Source organism: Suillus clintonianus, assembly GCF_016758775.1.
Source record: "Suillus clintonianus strain FC179 chromosome Unknown DEU56scaffold_25, whole genome shotgun sequence".
NCBI classification, from domain to species: domain Eukaryota; kingdom Fungi; phylum Basidiomycota; class Agaricomycetes; order Boletales; family Suillaceae; genus Suillus; species Suillus clintonianus.
In genome coordinates, this window is record NW_024539249.1 from 195,392 (window position 1) to 211,015 (window position 15,624).

Sequence of the window (15,624 nt, forward strand, 5' to 3'; positions counted from 1 at the left end):
CCAAATCTCGAAGAGATCGGTATCTCATGTGCCGCAGAGCTCAACTGTAGTTTAAAGGGTGCCGCACGCTCGGCCGTTAAGATTATGATTGCCTAGTGCATGAAAGACAAACTCACGGTGTTTCTCAAGTATTCTCTATTGGAGAACAACGCTCATTCATAAGTAGCCATATGTGGAACAAAGAGCTTGAACTGCAGATCGTGATGCCATCATACGGCATATCAGTGGCACTTTGTCCTCCTGGCACCCATACGTCAAAATACTTGACATACGCTAAGGACAAAGTACCACCCAAATTCGATTGATCACGATGATTGGTTGCCGCTCCTCAAGAATACATCCCCAACATCATGAATGCTATGCTTTTTAGCCTCGCGGAGTAGAACCTGGGATTACGACTTATGACACTTCTGTGATGCATCATTGCCGGAGTTTGAACTGATGGCTGTAACTCTTTGTACACTTTGAATCCGGGATAAAATCACTAGAACATTCATCACTACCGTCACGGCTTTCCGGCCCTGCAAGCGCATCCAGAGACCCACAAACCCGATCAATGATGAATTACTGACATGGCACTGCCGACTACATATAGAACACGCTACATCCTGTAAATAAATTTCATTGAAACAGTGGCTGATTGGTATCAGGTTGCCAATCAGATGAAGAGCCGGCCGCTATTATCATCATTAAACATCGCGCGATGACATAGAAAGTGAATATGACAAACCTTTATCCACCCCGACGTTCAATGTTGATCCTGACGTTTCTGAATCAAAGGACACCACACTTTGAGTGATATGGTAATTATTCCAGATGATCGTGCAGATGGAGCTAGGAGACGACGGTCTGCTTTGTGAGGGCCGGGGTTTGACTGAGATATCAAGAAATTAGATTATATCATGAGTGATGATTTTAAAAACACACTGGTTTGGTCATCATCATCATCATCTTCTTCATCTGCTTGTTGAGATTTCGCTATTCGATTAAACGTCTCAAAGGCCTCTTGCTCTTCTTGTTCACCATGTACCTCTACGTTTATGCCTCGGATGGTTTCGTCCGGAGGAAGATCATTGACTGATCCACTACAGGTGAGATATGGACGAGGAGAAAGAATTATGGAACCAACCTGAAAAACTCCCTTTATCACAAAGGTGATTAGTATTCTGTTATAGAAGGTGGAGATGATACATACCTTCTACCACTTCACACGGACTCTCTTCGCAAACAGAGATGTCGCCTTGTGCGGACTCCCCGGGGCTTCCCGATGCTGGTCAGTAGATCGGAGTCAGCAAAGGGAACTCGCTCTTTCCTTTTGACATACTAAGGATATCACTCTTATTCGGCAGCAATCGTCTAGCCAGGTCTTCTGAAGTTCTCTGTGTTGTTAATCAGCTGGCATTCTAATTGGATGCCTGTTATGTAGGAACTAGTCGACTTACTCTGATGCTTGAATAAGCCTCATATGAGACTTTATAGAACCGGTGGGCATCCGACTCGCCGCGGCGGTAGAAAAGGTTAACAATGAATTTGCGAAAGGTTTTCTTCTGTGTCAAAAGTTGGTCTCTGATGTTTCTCGCTCTGGGGGAGTGGGTGAGGAAGGCCTTTTGGCTAAGTGAAAAAGCGTACTCGTCATATTGACGCTGGCCAACAGTGTAAGCTCGATTGTAGGTAGCTTGATCAGCTGCTGAGAGGCGATCATTTTCTAATAAGTTGGCCAGCTCTCGCAGGGCTGTCAGCGATAATTGTAGATAGTGTTCTCCCTTTTCGTGATTTTTCCGGCCCTTTAGCTCGATAACGGTCATGGGCGAATTCGCAAATTGGCTCGCATGACCTAAGGGCGTGGTTATCCGAATTGTTGTTGAAGATTTTGGGGGATCCATTGGTTACAACTGATAATGAGGGGGAGATGGGTGTAAGGTGTCGCGCCAACTGCCCTGAAGACGTTAAGTATAAATAGGTAAGAGAACAAGACTGTTTCCCCCGTAGGAAGATTATGGGAACTTCATCATGATGGCGATGGCAGCTCCCGGTAGCCCTGAGACCTGATTCTAAGCCTTGCAAGTCGACCAAAAATCTTACATACGTACATAAACCTGGAAATGATTGCAATAGATAGAACAATGCAGAATGTTTCATCGTTCGGACAAAAGTTTCCTATCATGGTAGATATGGGTTGCAATTGGTTCAAGGGGATACATAAGTCAAAGCTTTGCACTGCAAAGTTGTTGCAAAGGGTCACCTAGGGTCACGCGCACGATGGGGATGCAACAAAGTCCGCGAAGTGCCGGGGTCCGAATTGCCAACAACGTTATTTGTAGGTCCATATTTGTTCTCTTACTTTCACAACTTTTACTTCGCTCTACAACTCAGGCAGTGATGGCCTCGACCTCAGCTCCCCATCCCCATCTTGCTGAATTCGAGATTTGGTGGAGGGATCACTACCATTACCTCGAAGAAAAGGGTTATAAGCTACGAAGTCGCTACAGTCCAGATTGGGTCCCGTCTTGGACAAACACCAACAAAATCGACATAAACTGCGAGGATGGAATTTCATCACCAGTAGGTACTTCGCTAATACCAATATCGTTGATCAATTACCATGCGTCCTCCAGCACTATCTTCTACTGGATGCACGGCGCATTCGAGACGGCGCTCGTGTATCACTTAAATGTATTGACGTAACGCGACACCCGCATGAGATAGAGATCGCTCGCTATTTCTGTAGCTCGTCTCTCAGAGAAGATCCAGAAAATCATTGCGTGCCAATTTACGACGTTCTGGAGGTACCCAATGCCAAACATCTTAAGATACTGGTCATGCCGTTACTTCGAAATGCTGCGGATCCCTATTTTGACACAGTAGGGGAAGTTGTAGACTACGTCCACCAGCTTTTCGAGGTAAGCTCTTTATTCACGAGTTTATGCTCCTCATGACTATTTTTTTTCCTTCAAGGGACTGCGCTTCATGCACAGGCATCACGTCGCTCACAGGTAATGTAACCAAGTTGCTCGGTTCGAGTGGCTAATCTCATAACGTGGATCAAGGGACTGTATGCAACTGAATATACTGATGGACGGCAGCATGTTCATAGATGCGTGGCATCCAAGCGAACAATTTATGTCGGAGGACCTCAAACGCGCAGCCAGGCATCGTACGCGCACGCAGTCGCCGCCACAATATTACTATATAGACTTTGGCATCTCCCGCAAATATGAGGCATCTAACACCGACCCATTGGAAGACCCCATATTCGGTGGAGATAAAGACGTGCCCGAATTCAAGGAAGACAACTATAAACCTCGGAACCCTTTCCCGACTGATGTTTGGTATCTTGGACATGCTATTCAAGAAACATTACTCGAGGTAAAGTGCAAAAATGGCATCTCATTTCTCATAATCTGATTTTGAAAAAACAGCGCTACACAGGTTTGGAATTCCTGAGCGGTCTGGTATCCGACATGATGCACTCGGATCCAGCACAACGTCCAAACATGGACGAAATTTTCTCTCGATTCCAGGTTCTACGCCAGGGCTTTAGCAGCTGCAAATTACGTTCTCGGGTGGCTCATGATGACGAGAGATCTTTTTTCGATTTACTAGTCCACTGGGCCCGTCGCACTCAGTACATAGTACGTAGGATTCCCCCAACGCATACCTCGCTGTCATAGAGCGGACTTCTTTGTAACCAGTGTCCTACAATGCACGGGTTTTCTGCCCTCGAATCCTCGCGTTCATAGAGCGAGGTATCGCTCTGACTTCACGCCGCACATTTGACTGTGCGAGGTGCCTTGCATCAACCTTAGAATGACGTCAGGTGACTAGTTACAACCCCTGCAACAACTGTCTTCAAGGCTCCGACAACCACAACGGGCCTTCCATATTATGGTCCAAGTGCTGACAAGTATTGAAGCGCAAGACATTCGACTCAAGCCCGCGCATGCAATAACGGATGCGTACATCCCATGCTGGGCGGAGGGTGCTCTTTCATTCCTACTTGCCTGTTTGTCCCACAAGTGCTAGGACCTGACGAACATGTCCAAATTGCTCTGCATCTTCCGCGGTTGCATCAAGCTTTCCTATACTGAAGACGATCCCGAATCCGGATACTGTTTTCATTCATTCTCAGTCAATTTTTTTCCCTTTCATGTCCGAAGTTGAAGTCTATGTTGGCCCTCCCCTTCGGGCCCTTCCGTCGACCAACTAATTCGATTTCCAACCCGAACGCGACTCGCTCATAGACACTATCAGATCCACCTATCAGTTGTGGTCACTGGAAATTGGCGCCAATCACAGGGGTATATGTGAGTCATCTCATCATGTATACTTTGCCAGTGCGAACACTTCCGTATAAGCTGGCCGGGCGGTGAGCTCGAGCCACAGACTCAGTCTGTACTACTGCGTCTGAAACCCGAAAACTGAGGGTCGCATAAGGAGCACCTCACGAGGATGGTTCTTAGATTTACGGGAAAGTAGATTGTTCTTGGAACGAGCTGTGTAATCGTGATTGTTGTTTATTCGCCAGCTTTGACATTGGTACTACCAGACGCGTATCCCCGGATAGCAGACCACCGCTACGAAACACTCCCGACCCCCGAAATGATGTACGCACTGTCCATCTCTCATAGCTTCTGATGGGACATGGTTTCACGCAACCGGCTGGGCAGTACCAGCCTGTCTCCTTGTTAGAGTGCAGCCATTCAAATCCGCGCAGGCGTTGTTGTTGCGACTTCAGACCTGGGCACAAAGGTTGGTCAACTTTGGGGCATCTTGTCCAGACGCCAAGAAAACACAGCCTGTCAGAGGTCCGTTGGTGAGAACCAAAATGCATTTCTTGTTATAAATATACTTACTAATGCATCATCCGACTCAACTAGAGTAGTAGGTACACGCATCCCTACACACCATCATTGTCCGTTTCCCTCGCATGTCCCTAAAGCCGATCACGGACAGGACGTGAGTATGCCGTACCGAATCGATAGCAACCCCTTTCTGAATCAGCATGAAGTACCTGCGTAAAACCCCACATAAAAAGCCTACGCGCGAAGGATTGATCACAATCTCAGAAATGTCTTCACCGCTGACTCTACCAACCTGGACCCCTGCGCAAGCAGCAGCTCTCCATGGCATTCGCACCGCAATGGGTGCTTTCGGGCCTACGTTCGGGCAGGCCCAATCGCTTGCTGAGCGCGCACATGTGCCCAGCGAAGGAATTCCTGAAGGAGTTCACATCTCTTGCGAATTAGCTCCGCCTTCCTCTCAGATCCCTGCATCCATTCACTCAACCTCGATCCAACCGGGACAGGTTCCCGTCTTCTTCTATGCAGATGCACCTTCCGAGTCCTTTACTGATGCGAAGAACGACATCAAAGTCGTATTTCATGTGCATGGAGGTGGTAACGTCTCCGGACATCCAATGGAACAGAGGTTTATAGCGTTCTTTTCTCGCATACTTCGTGCACTCGGGAAGAAATCTGGCCCACAAGGATCCAGTTCACCCATGATCGCAGCTCCTTCGTACAGACTTGCAACGGTCGCTGAGAACCTATTTCCAGCGGGGTTACAAGATGTATTCTCCGCATACCATCACCTGATCTTGAAAGGTTTTGACGCCGAGAACATCACTATCACAGGCGATAGTGCAGGTGGAAATTTGGGTGCGTAATTAGTCAATGAATTCTTCTCCTAGTGTCCGTATCTCACTTCCATTCATCCAGCTCTTGTCCTCACCTACATCATCTCGCAATCCAATCTCCCAATGCCGGGGCACGTCGCACTCTTCTCCCCAGACGCAGACCTCACTTACACCACCTCCACCTCCGTACCACATGACATCATACCTCTATTAACCTACCAAGCATGTTCATCTCAATACCTCGGCAATTTCCCCGCCAACGACCCTCTGGCATCAGGCATCCTAATTCCATTCACTGCAAGCTGGCCGAAGACATTAGTGATGACTGGCACGGCTGATAATGTTGCTGAGAGCTCGCGGAGAATCGTGAATGGTATCAAAAAGGCGGGTGGGATAGCGGAGCTTGTGGAGTATGCTGATTTGACGCATGCGTGGTGGATGTTTTCCCATATTTTTTTACAGTCAGACGATGGATTAGATAGGCTTGCAGTTTTTGTGTACAATTAAGGTTTGAATGGATTGCAGATGAGTATGTAACGCAACTCAATGCCAATTGCGGCTTCTGCTGCAAGGTGTCATGGCCGTGCAAGGTGCAGGGCACTTTCGCATGTCTACCGTTGTGCATAGCACCAATCACTGCAGAAACGACTTTTTAGCAAGAGGTAAAACTAACCCTGAGTATGGGTATAATCCGAGCTAATACCAACCCAAGCTGTAAAGTAGACTAAAACCTGACTTGCGAACTTTCCGAGACTCCGAGGTGTGAGTGAAAAATAAATCTGAATCTAACCAGACGTCTGTTACATTCAACATCCATAAACAAACCATATTCGGGTCGGGAGCGGCGCTTGTTCCAGACCGCGATTTCCTTCTCTTTATACCTTGTATATCTACGACAACCCACCTCGGAAAAGTGTTTATGTTCGAATTCTGACCCTCGACGTGTTCAGGTGAGCTTCTAACCAGTACTTCTTTTTTTCACTAAGTCCCCACAAGTTACCATGAACCAAAGCCTAGATTGATACCGGCACCTTCTCTCCCTGGCCTGCCACGCCTCTTGGAGGCAAAGCAGGACCAGAGGCTATTGAGCTGCTCAGACACGCCTCGCGGAGGCGAATCTGAGCGTCAAAGCTCGACGGCTGAGATTACTGCCCCACCAAAGTCTCCTTCAAAAGGCCAACTTCCACTCGAGAGGACGATAGTGTCATGGAGCCCGAGAGTGAAGATCTCAACCAACGACTGGTACAGGTAAGACATCTTTACGCACTAGTACTGTTCACATGAACTAAATTATAGTGTAGGCTGCCCGTGCGCGAGAAACGGGTCATCATGAGGCAAGGCTCCGTTGTCACGAGGCGGCGGTGACAACTGAGGTGTTCCCGCGCTGTATGGCTGAGGGTATGGATTGTTTGCCGGTTGTTGGCTTTCTTGACTTACTGGACCCACAGCACCACTGGGACGTCGTTGGGTTCCTTGGTTGGCGGGAAACATGGCTGCTTGTGGGTGGGGGACAAATGCTCGCTCATCATTTTGCACGGACGAGCGGGATTCAGCGGGGAAAACATTTTAGAAGCTAGTCCTCATCATGTCTACCTAGAGTATAATCAGACCTGCTTTTGTTTAAATCCCGACATAAAACAGATGTGAGGATCCAAGAATTCCGATTTGATTCCGCATCAGATTAGGCACCCGGGCAACAAACCGGGCCCTTCGAAACTCGTAAATCACGAATCGCGTTATGCCCTGGAACGAGCGTCTCTTGCGATCTTATTCTGACGTGACATATTTTCTTTGCAGGTTCGAGTTATTATCTACATAAGCTTGCTAACTCCACTCTATCCCGGTCTGGCTAAAATCTCGTTTCCGCAGTGAATGTTCGTCCAAGTCTGTCTCAACGAAGCACCTTGCAAGTCCATCACACACTCACAAAATCCGAAGACGCATCCCTAATATCTATGCATCTAAAGATATCCCAAAAACTAAAGCGCGCTCATACAAGAGCAAAAATGTCATCGAACGGCACTACCATCCAAATAACAAATCCCCAACCTGCCCAAGCACGCCCCTAGCAGGACTCTGCTCTGCATTAATGATCGGTACGGGCAAAGCATGCGCAGATTTCTGGGGAGTCGGCGCAGGGGCTTTACGAAAAGCAGCCACAGACGGCGCAAGCTTGATCGGCGTCCCAACAGTAGCAGTGCTATCCACCACCATCGCATTTCCATCCGAATGCGATTGTGAAATCTGAATTTGCACTCGCGGTGGGGAAGTCGACGCCGTGAAATCAGGCGCGCGGGGGAGTGTGAGGTCTTGAGCAGAGTCCTTGGTATATTGTCGAATCAATACACCGCTCAACATCGAAGGAATGGTACTTACAGCCCATTTAACGCCCACCATCCAAGTCCCCCCTAAAACCTCACCATTTCTCCTGACCGCACGCATTGCTTCCCCAGGGTCACGGAACCCGATTCTAAACGCGTTCACGATCTCTGTATTAGGCTCCGGTTCGGTGCTCGCGCCAAGGGAGCGGAAATATTCAACTGTGAGGGAATATTTGTCTGGCGGATAGCCGAAGACGATGATGTAGGTCGGTTGGATTGGGGTGCTTGATTGGCTATGGTTTTTGGATTGCGATGCGTTTAGCGTGGACGTGTTTGAGAGGGAGAAGGGCTGGTGACGTGAAAGCCATTAAATCGTGAGAATCAAAATATGAAGGAACGAGACGCACGCGCGATGGAGGTAGAACTGCCCGTTGGGACTCGCCAAAAGAAGACCCCTCACGGAATATATCATTGACTGAACTGGTTGGTGGCGCGTCCATGTCTGTGAATGTCTGCCTTTGCCTTGCAACAAATCAACTTTAGCACGCTAGGATAAGAATAGAAATGTAAACGTACGTGCTCGAGCTCTCAAACATCGACTCAGCACCAAAATGCGAGGCACCACGAGACAAGCCCTTGTTGATCTTCGCCTTGGTCTGCACGACGGGGATTTCATCAGTATTTTGTGCGCTGGGGGACATGACCTATGCGTTTGATTTGTCAGTCTTGTTTCTAAACATGATGAGCAGTCACTTGCATTATGTTGCGCCACGGACTGCGTGAATCATATAAATAATTAGGGTGGTAAGAGGTAGGGCAAGCTCACCATCATGTAGCCTGGTTGGTAATGCGTCCTGGACTGCCCGAAGGTGTCTGTGAGGGACGTACCGAGGGGTCCTGTGCCACTTGTGCTGCCCCATGGATTATGACTCGTGCTTTGGGCATGCGGATGTTGGTGAGCATGTGGATTCGTGCTTGTTGACATGGTCACTTTTCTAAGTTTTCTTGACACGAATTAAATGCAGCAGGAGAGCAAGGACCAACAATTTGAGGACAGTTCGCGTCCGGCTCTTGAGAGGCTAGTTTTCCCACGCATGTTTACACATCTATGAGCATTACTACCACCCGCTTCGCCCACTTCCTACGTGCAGGAACATTCAGACCTGCCAACTGTTCAGTTCCATTATCCAGCTCTACGCTCCCTCTTCGCACCAATATACCTGGCCCGTCGCACCTAAGGTTCCCTCGCGCCGAGTCATCCGCCTTTACGAGACAATTCCATGCATCACACGCGGCGCATGACTTTCATTTTGATACTCACCACTTCGTGCAGCGGCTTGAGCGCGAGGGGCTCAACCGTGCACAGGCGGAAGGCATAATGGGTGCCATGGCGGAGGTCATCGATGAGAGTATACGGAATATGACGAGCAACATGGTCACGAAAGCTGAGCAAGAGAAGGTAAGTGCCACCACTGCCTCCCGTGGTGCTGCGAGACTCAACAAATGGTCAAATCGACCGCCTTTCTTCATTTTTGACTTATTCGCTTCGCATACCAGCGTCAATACACCCAGCAGGTCGATTTCGCACAGCTGAAATCCGAGCTGCAGCTTATAGAGAAGAACGACCTCGCTTCCCTGAAAGCTGATAATGACCGGTTGGTTGCGGATATGCAGAAGCTGAAACAGCGACTCCGAGAAGAGATTACGCGTACTCAGGCTGGCGTTCGACTGGATCTTAACTTGGAGAAGGGACGGATGCGGGATGAGAGCAGTGGGCAGGAGCTCAAGATCAAGGAGGTGGACACGAGAATTGAGCAGGAAATTGCGAACTTGAGGACGACGATTCAGCAGTCCAAGGTGGGTTCTGAATGTTTATTTTCATTCGCGACTTTGGACATTGAGCCCTTTGGTGTTTAGGCAACGACGCTGCAGTATCTCGTTGGATTTGGTATGTGCAGATGCAAATGCCTGGCTTTGGGCTAGGACGCTGACGTTTTCCGTTTAGTAACTGGTTGTTCTGCGCTCCTAATGGCATATCTAAGATTCAGAGTATAACCCGTTGCATAATCGTCTCTTAAATTCGACTCCGGAAGGCTTCGAATGCTAGGGACCGGGATCATAAAGGATCATAACCTAACATATCATCGCACCTAATTGTATGATTGCCTGTAAGTAGATAGATACCACATAGATTCACGTTGTTAGGCGCCAGCAAAGATGAGCTCGAGGGTGTAGCTTGAGTACTGAGTGGCTAGCAGCAGGCCGCCATAGTGTATGTGAATGCACTATTTCACCAGTAGTGATCGCGGCAGTTGCCGCAGCAGTGGCGCCGTATTTTCACGCCGTCCCTCGCGTACACCGTGACGACGCCAGCAGCTGAACGTCAGTTTCCGCTCCGTACTTCACCATGATGTCCGCTCGCACTGGGCTTGGTTCTGTTACGAGGAGAGTAGCATTTGCTCCAGTAATTGGTTAGTCCCCATCACAATTCTGGAAAGTGGTATAATCATATGCTAAATACAGGGAGAAACTCCATTGCTTTGCGTACCGTAATTCCCAAGCGGTAAGGATATCTGGTTTTCGTCTTTTTGAAGTATAATTTCTGAATGCAATCTAGTGGTGTACAGATACAATCCCTGTCTCCATCAGCTTCGGAAGAGATTCTGAATGCTCAGCGTCTTAAACGTCCTTCCAGTCCTCATTTCACAATCTACCAGCCTCAGCTGACATGGCTTAGCTCAATTGCAAATCGTGCAACTGGCGGTGCACTCAGTGCGCGTATGTCCCGATTCCTCATGAATGACTGAAATATGGTGTAACTGATATTATTTAGTCTTATACGGCTTCTCGCTGGCATACCTCATTGCTCCAGGCACTTTCGACAGCGCACACATCATCGAGTTCGTTGCTGGGCTTCCAGACTACGTGAAGTACACCGGGAAGGTTATTCTGGCTGCGCCTTTCACTTTCCACTTCTGGAATGGTTTACGACACTTGAGCTGGGACATGGGTAAATGTATGTTGCCTATGTATTGTTTAATTGATGATCGCTCACGTCGCTGAAGTTTTGAGTCTCACGGGAGCATACAGGGCTGGGTATGCCGTTTTAGGTGCCACGGCTGTATCTACGGTCGCATTGGTTTTGATGTAAAAGTATGTGGAAGGCCGCTCGAATTCGTGTCTTGGTCACATGTATTTGCTCCATTGAGTCATGTTCTGGATGGTAGGTGAGAATCTCGGCCTATGCTGCTCCGTTGTGACGTTACTAACTGGTGAACAATTAAGCCTTTCATGAGATTAGAGGTTTAGGCCTGACCAGTGTCGTGGAGGGCGCTGAGCCTGGAGATTGCCCCGTAGTTGACATTCTTGATGGTATGCCGTACCTGATTGCTCATCTATGTCCCATTTCATTCGTTCGTAGTATTCAAGAACCGCTGGTATCCTTATGATATTTCCAGCACTCGCATTCAGAAAAGAGGTAGGTTGATGTTGATGCAGGAGCAAACATCTCATGATCACTAATGGTGGGACCGAAGACTGAGGTGATGTTGAGTAGATGTTGAGCTCAGATATAGAGCTTAGTATCGATTGTGAACATGCGATAAAAGGAGTCAAAGCCACGCCCTTCGACCCTCCATCAAGCACCGGATTTGAAATCTGCACATCAGCTCCAGGTTGGCACCCTTCACTATGTAGGGCTGCTTGAAGCACAGGCACTGCGAGGGTTACAGAAACTGTCGACTTGTCTTGTTCGGTTGGCTGAGAGCTCAACGTTCAACGCTAAACCGGGCTCTCGATAAGGTCTTTCGTTTCCATCAATGGCGATGTGCAAGCGCCGAATCGGTCGCAAGAGAACAGAAAGGAGAATGTTGTATGAGCGAGATACAGTCGTCCTGACAATGAGCCTTAACCAGGACATGAACGTCCGGATGTATCGTCCAGGCATGATCATCGAGATAGACGGAAAACGTCTGCTGTCGGGCGATAATGATAGTCTTGCAGGTAATGTGCATATGACGGTAAACCGTACTGCGTCAGGCACCTTGTTTCAATAAGACCTCTTCGCGCGCGTGATAATAAGTATGGCAGGACATTGCTTATAAATTGCAACACCACCGTGCACGACGTTCAACGTCCATAACGAAACCACAGGTAAGACAACATCTAGTAGAAAGAGAAATCAGTTGACGGTTGTGATATATGATATGGCTCGCCTGATATAGGCGGACAGCTCGCACTAGCACAGGTATATGATCAAATGATACTAGGAGAAGTTGATGGGATCATCCCAGTGACCCCAAATGCAGTGGCAGCCAGATAAGATTAGGGTATAGATAGAAAATTCTAATCGTCCAAGGGAGGCATCTGATCCCCACTCGCATCTGACTCTCCGTTTGCAATTCTCTTTAACTTTTGATATGCGGTATCAAGATCATCATTGACGATGACGTAGTCGACTGAGCCAGGTTGACGAGCGTAGTCGATCTCTCTGCGAGCGATTGCAAGACGACGCTGGATGGCATCTTCAGAATCGGTAGCGCGACCGCGCAAGCGCTGGTTAAGTGCAGTCATAGAGGGAGGGGAGACGAAAACGACTGTGGCGCGAAGGGGCGTTTGCTTGATTTGTTGGACACCCTGGGATATGTCATGTGAAGATCGTGCTAGAAGAAGAATAAAGGAAAGGTACCTGAATTTCGATATCGAGGATGCATCGCTTGCCTGTTGCTGCGACGTCTTCTACAGCTTGGATGGTCGTGCCATAGAAGTTGCCCGAAAATTGGGCGTGCTCAATGAAAGCGCCCTGAGAGATGAGGTTCTTGAAGTTATCGGTAGTTGTAAAGTGGTATGCTTTGCCGTCTGTCTCACCAGGACGAGGAGCGCGGGTAGTATCTTTGGGATGGGAACCAATTAAGCGGTGTGAGAGGGTCGAAAAGAAAAGCCTCCGTACGAGAGACACTAAACCCAAAAGCAATTGGGAAGTCATTGATAAGACGATTGATGAGAGTGCCCTTGCCGACGCCCGAAGGCCCGAATACGACCAGAGGAGGAATTGTCATGAGTGTCTACTACGACGAAGGGGATGCAGTCTGATGCAGTACTGTTGTGGACTGCGGGGACCTTTTATTTATTTATGACGCGGAGTACCTTGATCACCTAAAATAAGTCAGGTGCGTGTGACAAAAGTTTATCACCAAATTGAGCGTATGTGGTCAAACTAAGTCACAGTTAGCGTGACAGGAATATCTGCTTGAGACGACCACGACGAACGACGTGAAAGGCGTACAAGAGCAATTCAACCAAAGGATTCCCTCTCTCCCGTCCTACCGACATCCCCCTACCTACCTGTTCTCTTAACTCGTCCTTTCCTGCTCACTCCCTCTCGTTCTTCCTTCTCGCAGCAGGTATCCTTCTACTTTTCACATATAATCCCACCTCCCATCTCGACCTCATGGGCGCCCTTTGCTGTCGACCTCAGGTATGCTTTCCTATATTCTCACTTGAATCCACTCATTCGTCGTTATAGCCTGTCGATTTTGAAGGCGATGTCAACCTCTTTCACTTTGTTCTCTTGAGATGTGTTGGAAAGGGCGCCTTTGGAAAGGTCCGTACCTGTCACACCTCAATTTTTGCTGTCAAAACGAACAAGGTCCTTGTTTCCAGGTCCGAATGGTCCAACACAAACAGACTCGAGAGTTGTATGCCTTGAAATATATCAACAAGCCAAAGTGTGTAAAGATGAAAGCAGTTGCAAATATCATTCAGGAGCGAAGATTACTCGAGGAGGTCAGCATCTCTTCCTGTGTTTACAAACTCCATAACATCTTCACTTCCCACTCATTCCACCTTCCCGCATCCTTTCCGACAGATCGACCATCCCTTTGTAGTCAACCTTCGTTATGCATTCCAAGACGATGAAAACTGTTTCTTCGTCCTGGATCTCATGCTAGGGGGCGACCTCAGATGTACGTCCCTTGTCATTTGTTTCTCCCTCTTCACTTAGCTCGTATTCACACAACCCAGTCCATCTCGAACGATTAGGCTCGTTGCCAGAGGATACAGTACGCTTCTACGTCGCAGAAATAGCTTCAGCTCTAGCCTTCCTTCATGAGCACAGAATTATGCACCGGTGTGTATACTCCGATCCCGGATCTATATACTTTTTCATGATTACCTCACCAGTGATCTCAAACCCGATAACATTCTCCTCGACGAACGGGGTCACGCGCATCTCACGGATTTCAATATTGCTGTACACTTTACCGAACGCCGCATGCTTACGGGTATTGCAGGTAGCATGGCTTACATGGCTCCCGAAATCCTCGCCAAACGTGGCTATACTTACCCGATTGATTGGTGGAGCCTTGGCATTTGCGCATATGAGCTCCTCTTCGGCCGGAGACCCTTCCGTGGCAAAACAAACGGTGACTTGACTTACAGTATTAGCAAGGACAGCTTGCGCTTTCCCGACGATGCCGATAAGAAGTGTTCGAGAGCAGGAATGATGGCATTGAAAGGGGTCAGTGGCTCATGTCGCCCACCGTCTCGTGCTCATTTTCGTGCAGTTCTTGGACCGCGATCCTTCCAAGAGACTCACTTGCAAGCAAAACGATGGTTTTGATGTAATGCAACGACATCCTTGGTTCCACCCGATAGATTGGACAGCCCTTGAAGCCAAAGAATTGCCACCACCGTTCACTCCCGATGTGAGTCCTTTTTAGTCCAAACCTTATCCGTTTAAAACCCTCCGCAGTCAAAGAAGGCAAACTTCGATGCATCACACGAGTTGGAAGAACTTCTGCTCGAAGACAATCCATTAAAGGCCAAAGCACGAAAGACGCGAGATGTTAACACGCTGAGCGCCGAAATGAGACAAATGGAAGAGCAGTACGCACTTTCACCCTATTCTGTCTCGTATCCTCTTAATTTGCGACAGGTTCGTATCATATGACTTCAAGAAGATGCTCCGGCGATCATACTATCCCCAGAATCAGCAGATCATATCAACGATCACCGCGACTTCTTCCACAGGCGGACTCGTAGCAAGTAGACCCGTCACGCCGGCAACAGACTCACGGGCCGAAGACATCGTACATGAGCACGACGAGAGCGAATTCGATGGCGACGACGTCCGGATGGAGAAGATGCCCCGGGTACTGGAGAAGAACTACTCGTGATCCGTACCCCACCCCCACTCCTGCCAGATGACCTGACGACTGCTGACGATGTATCCGCAATATTCCCCATGTATCTTGTCGATATGTACGGCACCCGATTCCCATATTCGCCCCATCCACTCATTTCGGGGCCCTAATCTTGGTTGCTGTTGCTCACTTTCATTATGATCTCACTTCAAGTGCCCTGCTCACTGGATACCTTCGCTTTGTTCAACATAACATGTTCGTTCTGACGCTCGATACCGTCATCGGCATTTGTTTTATGAGCCTTCCCTTGTAGTTATTGGATTTTCTTTGGCTCATCTTGGTTTTTGAGGGGTCGAGTCTTTCTTACAATCTTTTTTTTCCGTCTATTTAGCGCTAGTTTGCTGGCTAGTCATGTGGTTGTGGATTTACACAGTTTGCTATACGACGCCCGGACTCCGTATATTATCAACCCATTAATTGCGATTCGTTGCTGTAGGGTCTATACAAGTTGGCTTACTAAGCTAGC

General features: G+C 48.3%; 8 protein-coding genes across 8 annotated transcripts; 5 read left to right on the forward strand and 3 right to left on the reverse strand.

Annotated features, from left to right (window-relative positions):
* Positions 1–492: 492 nt before the first annotated feature.
* Positions 493–2,223, reverse strand: DEU56DRAFT_796059 (uncharacterized protein). Its single transcript, XM_041352876.1, has 9 exons — positions 2,091–2,223; positions 1,630–2,038; positions 1,443–1,581; positions 1,325–1,379; positions 1,196–1,270; positions 1,130–1,141; positions 928–1,077; positions 731–874; positions 493–677 (listed from the first exon to the last, which is right to left on the reverse strand). Exons 2-9 carry the CDS (start codon positions 1,881–1,883, stop codon positions 622–624), a joined length of 885 nt encoding a protein of 294 aa, XP_041209832.1. The 5' UTR covers positions 1,884–2,038; positions 2,091–2,223; the 3' UTR covers positions 493–621.
* A 36-nt stretch (positions 2,224–2,259) lies between these two features.
* DEU56DRAFT_870795 (uncharacterized protein) lies at positions 2,260–4,308 on the forward strand (the record flags this gene model as incomplete). The annotated part of the gene is made up of 7 exons (XM_041355660.1): positions 2,260–2,317; positions 2,396–2,562; positions 2,616–2,900; positions 2,956–2,993; positions 3,048–3,366; positions 3,420–3,632; positions 4,252–4,308. The coding sequence occupies 7 exons, from the start codon at positions 2,260–2,262 to the stop codon at positions 4,306–4,308; spliced, it is 1,137 nt and encodes a 378-aa protein (XP_041209833.1).
* Positions 4,309–4,615: 307 nt separating this feature from the next.
* Positions 4,616–6,517, forward strand: DEU56DRAFT_274868 (Alpha/Beta hydrolase protein). The gene is made up of 4 exons (XM_041345419.1): positions 4,616–4,813; positions 4,878–5,657; positions 5,718–6,297; positions 6,348–6,517. Exons 2-3 carry the CDS (start codon positions 5,003–5,005, stop codon positions 6,140–6,142), a joined length of 1,080 nt encoding a protein of 359 aa, XP_041209834.1. The 5' UTR covers positions 4,616–4,813; positions 4,878–5,002; the 3' UTR covers positions 6,143–6,297; positions 6,348–6,517.
* Positions 6,518–7,414: 897 nt separating this feature from the next.
* On the reverse strand, positions 7,415–9,039 carry DEU56DRAFT_796081 (uncharacterized protein). The gene is made up of 6 exons (XM_041352877.1): positions 8,783–9,039; positions 8,714–8,731; positions 8,533–8,660; positions 8,364–8,478; positions 8,012–8,305; positions 7,415–7,957 (listed from the first exon to the last, which is right to left on the reverse strand). The coding sequence occupies exons 1-6, from the start codon at positions 8,939–8,941 to the stop codon at positions 7,658–7,660; spliced, it is 1,014 nt and encodes a 337-aa protein (XP_041209835.1). The 5' UTR covers positions 8,942–9,039; the 3' UTR covers positions 7,415–7,657.
* An 8-nt stretch (positions 9,040–9,047) lies between these two features.
* Positions 9,048–10,251, forward strand: DEU56DRAFT_796086 (mitochondrial protein). Its single transcript, XM_041352878.1, has 4 exons — positions 9,048–9,415; positions 9,514–9,813; positions 9,874–9,904; positions 9,962–10,251. The coding sequence occupies exons 1-4, from the start codon at positions 9,065–9,067 to the stop codon at positions 10,009–10,011; spliced, it is 732 nt and encodes a 243-aa protein (XP_041209836.1). The 5' UTR covers positions 9,048–9,064; the 3' UTR covers positions 10,012–10,251.
* Positions 10,252–10,267: 16 nt separating this feature from the next.
* Positions 10,268–11,405, forward strand: DEU56DRAFT_274908 (SDHC, cytochrome b subunit of succinate dehydrogenase). Its single transcript, XM_041345420.1, has 6 exons — positions 10,268–10,427; positions 10,480–10,519; positions 10,574–10,734; positions 10,790–10,972; positions 11,022–11,183; positions 11,242–11,405. Exons 1-5 carry the CDS (start codon positions 10,364–10,366, stop codon positions 11,105–11,107), a joined length of 534 nt encoding a protein of 177 aa, XP_041209837.1. The 5' UTR covers positions 10,268–10,363; the 3' UTR covers positions 11,108–11,183; positions 11,242–11,405.
* Positions 11,406–12,300: 895 nt separating this feature from the next.
* Positions 12,301–13,013, reverse strand: DEU56DRAFT_911389 (P-loop containing nucleoside triphosphate hydrolase protein; the record flags this gene model as incomplete). Its single annotated transcript, XM_041357286.1, has 3 exons — positions 12,301–12,591; positions 12,644–12,846; positions 12,905–13,013. 3 exons carry the CDS (start codon positions 13,011–13,013, stop codon positions 12,301–12,303), a joined length of 603 nt encoding a protein of 200 aa, XP_041209838.1.
* Positions 13,014–13,189: 176 nt separating this feature from the next.
* DEU56DRAFT_275224 (kinase-like domain-containing protein) lies at positions 13,190–15,608 on the forward strand. The gene is made up of 9 exons (XM_041345421.1): positions 13,190–13,432; positions 13,481–13,558; positions 13,618–13,740; positions 13,823–13,919; positions 13,978–14,083; positions 14,137–14,473; positions 14,520–14,660; positions 14,708–14,841; positions 14,891–15,608. The coding sequence occupies exons 1-9, from the start codon at positions 13,406–13,408 to the stop codon at positions 15,129–15,131; spliced, it is 1,284 nt and encodes a 427-aa protein (XP_041209839.1). The 5' UTR covers positions 13,190–13,405; the 3' UTR covers positions 15,132–15,608.
* The last annotated feature ends 16 nt before the right edge of the window (positions 15,609–15,624 follow it).